This window comes from Sesamum indicum, linkage group LG10 (genome assembly GCF_000512975.1).
Source record: "Sesamum indicum cultivar Zhongzhi No. 13 linkage group LG10, S_indicum_v1.0, whole genome shotgun sequence".
In the NCBI taxonomy this organism is placed as follows: Eukaryota; Viridiplantae; Streptophyta; class Magnoliopsida; order Lamiales; family Pedaliaceae; genus Sesamum; species Sesamum indicum.
This window is the reverse complement of record NC_026154.1, coordinates 5,947,478-5,953,477: the sequence shown is the minus strand read 5'-3', so window position 1 is coordinate 5,953,477 and position 6,000 is coordinate 5,947,478. Positions and strand designations below refer to the sequence as shown.

At 39.5% G+C, this 6,000-nt stretch overlaps 1 protein-coding gene across 4 annotated transcripts; it reads right to left on the bottom strand.

Moving 5' to 3' along the window:
* On the bottom strand, window positions 1-3,343 carry LOC105172016 (protein ENHANCED DISEASE RESISTANCE 2-like). 4 transcript variants are annotated; one of them, XM_020697203.1, is made up of 3 exons: window positions 3,213-3,343; window positions 1,306-2,325; window positions 1-233 (listed from the first exon to the last, which is right to left on the bottom strand). In XM_020697203.1, exon 2 carries the CDS (start codon window positions 2,251-2,253, stop codon window positions 1,306-1,308), a length of 948 nt encoding a protein of 315 aa, XP_020552862.1. In that variant the 5' UTR covers window positions 2,254-2,325; window positions 3,213-3,343; the 3' UTR covers window positions 1-233. The 4 variants fall into 4 exon arrangements, with proteins under 4 accessions (XP_020552862.1, XP_011091644.1, XP_020552861.1 ...); XM_011093342.1 differs by having other exon boundaries at window positions 1,306-2,269; XM_020697202.1 differs by having other exon boundaries at window positions 3,217-3,343.

Below are 6,000 nucleotides of genomic sequence, written 5' to 3'. Positions count from 1 at the left end.
GAAATAATGATAATATTATATCAACAAATGAAAAATAATGAACACAAGAATCGTATAATTACACGGCCATGTCGATTCTTCCCATTACACAGCAAGGAATAGATAAAACGAAAAGTATGACCAGATAGCAGATGGATGCATAAAGCACTGGATAAAACACTTTTACCTAATTGGAGAGTATTTCAGCGATATTTAATCAGTAAAATCCGCTGTTAACGTAGCAGTTAGGAGATCTGCAAATGTTTAAAATGATTAGGCTTTGTTTTTAAACAAGAAACCAAAATTTCAAGCGAATATAACTGAGATTAGTTGAAAGAATAGTGGATCAGCAAAAGGTGCACGCTGCAGTATAAAAACGATGTAAAATGCATGATATCTCCATGAATGGCATTTACATAACAGAAAAACATGTTTGCACATAATATTATCTAAGTGAAAAGCATATACAAGAGACCCTAATAGAATGTTCAATAGAACTATACTAAGATGACCTTCAAGAAAGAATATTTTCAAGTGCATGAGAAATAAACTACGATTTTTCTATTACCTACCACAATTGAGAACCATTACTAAGGTAATAACATGTTCTACTTTAGTTAATTATGGATTGCTGGAACAACAATGGCCAGATGGATTGATAGATGTCCACAGCCTTTCTAGGGCTTGTTACCTTCCATCTAAAAGCTATGGTTTTTATGATTTCTCCAGCTAGGGGTCCAGATGGCTAGCAAGTGCATGATTCTTTTAGGCAGAAAGCAAGACAACATCTACAAGTACAGGCTGGAACACAGTGCATCTGAGCTAAGGCCAAGATGGGTTAAGGTCTGGTTTGGTTGAAAATGGAGAAAGTGAGGAGCATAAGATTTTGAGGAATCTAAATGTAAATGAGCTTCCTCATATGAAAACCTTTGGCTTAAAAGAATGAAATTTTACACTTGAGGAACATTTGAAACTAAGATTTTGGAGCTTTGGAAATGAATGTAAAAAGTAGGAGAAATAAATATTGATAGACTATGGGAATATAATAATATTGAAAAAATGCAAGCAAAAGCGGAAAAGGTACATAACAGAAGTTGAGGAAGGGAGAAGGTGAAAACATGTCCATTGAAAAACTATATCATATGCATATGTTGTATAAGTGGTCATCAGTGACATCCCAGCTACTTCCAGTGAGTGATATCACCGTTTAAGACACCAAAGTCATGATTTCTTTCATGGCAGAGGAAATTTTACGACTTTAATCGCCTAGGTCAGAAGTATTCAACCTGAGATTCTAATTTAAGTCAGTGTTGTAAAAAGTAATACCTATTGCCTGTTAACATCTCCACTACTCCTGTTATCATCAACAGCCCTGTTCACATATGAAGCACTTAAGTTCGAACCACTATCTCGAGCACTTGGAAGGACAATAGAGATTCCCTGCCCAATAGACTTCCAAAATCTTGTAGGCAGAGATGAGGGCACACTCCCCATGCTATCTTCATATGTCAGTTCAATATGCCTTGCTGAAGCAACATCAAGCTCAGAGAATCTTATAGCTCCTAAGATTTTTTCTGGCAGCTCAGACTCACTTTGACCCTCTATAAGAAAAGCTAGATCAACAGTAAGTGTTGTCAAGTAACCAAATGCTAGGTGAACAACAGCAGTTGCAACCATTGAAGATCCAATATCTATATCAACTTCTATGAAGTTTTCTCCTATACAATACTTGCTAGAAAGTGATCGGCCAATAATGCAGATAGCCTGCTCGCCAACTGCTTTTCTCACAATCCAAGGGCCTTTTGCAATGTTGGCTATCATTTTTAATCTTGAAGTCATAAATCCTTCATCACCTTTCAGGAATCGACTAATCAATGAATCCTCCTGGCTAGGTTCCGTAGCCACAAAGTAGGCAACAGCACTATAATTATCTTTACTTGGGACTTGTAAATTGAAAGCCCAAACAAAAGGTTTATGACCTTTTGAACATTCCTCCTCAAGAGCTCTCCTGACACGGTTTTTTGGATTATTCAGCAGCTCTGAAATCCTTGTTGGTCCTTTAATCCAGTCAAAACCTAGTGGCTTCAGTAGATAATCTCCACCAGGGATCTTGACCTTTGTTTTCAGGTATTCCGGTCCTCTAACAAAGAAAACGTTTCCCGGAGGAGAAGTCCAACCATATGAACAGTTACCGGGCTGAAGATGTGGAACTGGACCTTCTGATCTCACTCTCTCAACCCACTCATGCTCCTTCTTTGCCACAAGCTTTGCCATACTAAGACAAAATCACCTGTCCGTCCAGAAATTCATAGAGCCATAAGGAAACAGGTAGTGATGGAATAACCACTGCAGACATTTGCAGCAAAAGGTAAGCTATAAAGGAAACTTTATTCAGGTTGTCAGAAGGTGAAAGTGATTTAACAGTTACATTATGAAGCAATGAGGAGAGAAAGAATATTAACTATAAGCAAGAACGTCGGAGCGACACAACAAAGACTAGTAAACTAACCAAAATACCACTAACAGAAACAACCAGAAAGCAATGAAATGATTATCAAAACAAGAACAATCAAGGCTGAAAACTGACACAGCAAACCAAACTATAAAACTTTTCATCTCAATTCATTGTTAACACCACACTGAGAGAAAGTAAGAGGACTGTGTGTAGATGCTCAATTTTCTTTCAGTTACATGCATCCGGAACTTCCCCCTAGGCCACTCAATCATAGAATTCGCCCCGATAACATGAAATTTTACTTATCATAAGGAAATATTACAGGATACAGAATATCACGTTTTCTGATAATTACATTACACTTCGCTAACCAAATATCAATGCTTACAACATTCTTAAACTTCTTTTCTGCCACAACAAACAAAAGAAGAACTATGATTCTGTTCCTCGGTAAATTCATCACCTGCTCAATAGTAAAATGGGTAGAAAAATGAAAAATCAAGGGTACAGGATCATCTGAAGATGCATGCTCAAAGCAAGGTGTGATCAAGATAAATTTATTCATAGAGAAAATTCAGTTCAATCCAAAAAAAAAAAACAAGAACAGCGCAGAGCCCACAATGTAACAACATTACGCCATCATAGAAACACAAAGAAACTCCCCATTGCCATCACGGAAAAAATAAAAATTCACAGCAACATAATACAAGTTAACCAAAAAAATTTGAATCAATCAGATAAAGAACACGTCGGAGAGAAGGAAGAATTTGAAGCCTACCCACCAGCTGGAGAAACGGAGTTTGAGGATTAGGGTTTTGTTCAGTGAATGATGATGGCTTTGATTGTTGCAAAATTGCAAAAGCTGGCGAAAATAGAGTTACGAATTGGTTTTTTGCAAAAACTGCTGCTTTATTGGACGCAAATTAAGCTGATCACGTAAAGCACCCACTCGACTCCTCTGCGCTTGCACATTGTGCACCAAACCAATGTGGAGTTGCCATCTGTCGAAGTTTTTTTTTTCAATTTTCTTATATTGATAGTGTGAATCTCTATTTTCAATTACGGATTACACTCCCATCTTTTGAAATTTGGTGTAATTACAAGTAAACCGTCTATGATTTAAAAAATTATTTTTAATACTCTTGAAGTTTGCTTTCATCTAATATATAAGTCCATCCGTTTGTTAAAATTCACTGAATTTATTGGCAAAAATTTTAAAAAGTAATTTTTATTTTTAAATTGTATTTTGATTAAAAATTAAAATATTAAAAGTAAAAGAAAATAAGAAAGTTATAAGAAGTTGATAAGCTTAGATTAGAGTTTATTCTCCCTGTATGGGAGTCTCGTTCTCTCTTCATGAGTGTCCTAGTTCAACTTAACTTCCTTTAATTGTCCGTTTTACTCCAGTAATTTGTTTCTGGCATCTCCTTTCCCTTGTGTCTGTGAGCGTTTGGGCACCATTCTTTAACGGTTCGAGGCATTTCTGGCATCGAGGTTCTAGTAGCAAGACACGGGATTACACTTTACTTTCATGACGACAGGTTATGATTGTTGGATTTTGTTCTTTCTTTATCTTGGTTCAATTTGGATTCCTTGTAAGGGTTCATAAATTTGGTTGCTTCTTTGGATTCTATTTTCTTCTTGTTGGTTGCATTAGGATTAGCTTTCCTTTTCCTTGTTGACCTTTAACACTCTGGTTTGATTCTTGTTTTCTTATTCTGCTATTTTTACTTGATCTCTTCTGTAGTGCACGGGAACAGCTCAGGTTTCTGCTTCTTTCACCAACGGGTGCCTAGCGTGATTTTCTCTATCTATCACTTCTTCTATGGGTGAGATGGATAGAGAACTAGAGAGATTTAAAAAGAACCTTCAGCTTATGGAAGAGGAGGGATGGAGTGGTGATTGCCGATGGACTCTGGAATAACGATTTGGAGACTCATGCCCTCTGTTTCGTTGGTCGGGTGCTGACATCCAGGGCTTACAAATTCGAAGCACTCTTCACTTCTTTGAAGGGTATGCTAAATCTGGTTAGAGGTATGGACTATCTACAATTGACGGATGGGTGTTTTTTGCTTTGCTTTCATCACGTTATTGATAGAGATCGCGCTTTGGGAGGGTGCTTGTGGAGTTTTGCATGCAATACTGTGATCTTAAGTAGGATACAAGCTCAGGAGAATCCGCTGCAAGTAGACCTGAATTGGTGTGACTTTCATGTCCTTGTCCATGATTTCTCGCTAGAGTAAGATGAATTTGGGCATAGCTACGTACATAGGGAATAGGTTGAGCAAGTTTTGGGAGATGGATATGGATGGTTCTGACTGTGCTTGGGCCGCTGTCCTTTGCATGAGGGTGTCTTTAGATGTTAATCTCCCTCTGAAAGGAGCGTTAAAAATTCGTACGACCTTAGGAGATGCACATATGGTAACCTTTTCATATGAATGCCTCATGAATTTTTGTTACTTTTATGGTCGCCTGGGTCATATCTCTGAGTATTGTGAACTACAGTTTATAGAAGGATTCATCGATCTAGGGACAGAAACTCTATGGTCCTTGGCCTCAAGCTCCCCTGCCAACTCACAGCAATACGACATCTACTAAAACGACCAGTGGCTTGAAAGGGATAGCTTCCCCAGCGGATGGTAAGCGTAGGGGCTCTATTTTTGGCTGCTTTGGGGCTTCTAGTTGGACCAAGGAGCCAGCAGCTACAGGGCGAATTCGAGAGGAATGGGAAGAGGATTTATGCTTGAGGTTGGATCAGAATGGGAGGGGGTTAAAGTGGAAAGCCAATAATCCCATGGATAGTGATGACGCAGTCGTAGAAGGGCCACCAACAATGGTTGCAGAGTGGCAGTTCATGATGGGCAAAAAGGGTATTTGTAATATGATACCGAATGACATAGACCAGTCTGAAGTTGTGCCGTTCACATTCCAGGAGCAGGTTCAGGATCAGGAGTTGCAAGTGGCCCACTCGGGTGTCCAAAATCAAGTCGATTTAGAGTCGGACCTAATCCAGGTGCCTTTGCTTTTTGCCGCTCGAGGACTTATGGAGCACCGTAGGCGTAAGCGGGCGTGGTAGGCGTGGCAAGCGTGCTATGTTGGGGTCCGGGATAGTGGGTGGGTGTAACAGATGTCATGGCATTAGCATCATTGAGCTTGGTAGCGATGGAGCGCAACCAGTAAGCTTAGGTTTGTCTTAACTGACGAAACTTCCTCACACTCTTCCGTAGTCCTATCGGCAGTTATGAAAATCTTAGCTTGGAACTATCAAGGTTGGGGGCCCCTTGGACAGTTCAGAAACTCCGCGAGCGCATTCGGCTCCATGACCCTGGCTTGGTCTTCCTCTCCGAGACCAAGTGTAATAGTAGGAGAGGGGAAGTGGTAAAAGAAAGAGTAAACTACTATGGGGGGTTGCTGCTGCTGTAGCGTAAGGATGTGGATCTAGTCTTATTCAAATCACCATATTGATGCAACAGTGCGGTTAGTGGTTGATTCAGTAAGATGGCGATTCACAAATTTTAATGGGCACCCTGAAGTAGCAAAGCAGAAGTTGTCTTGGTCTCTTTTAC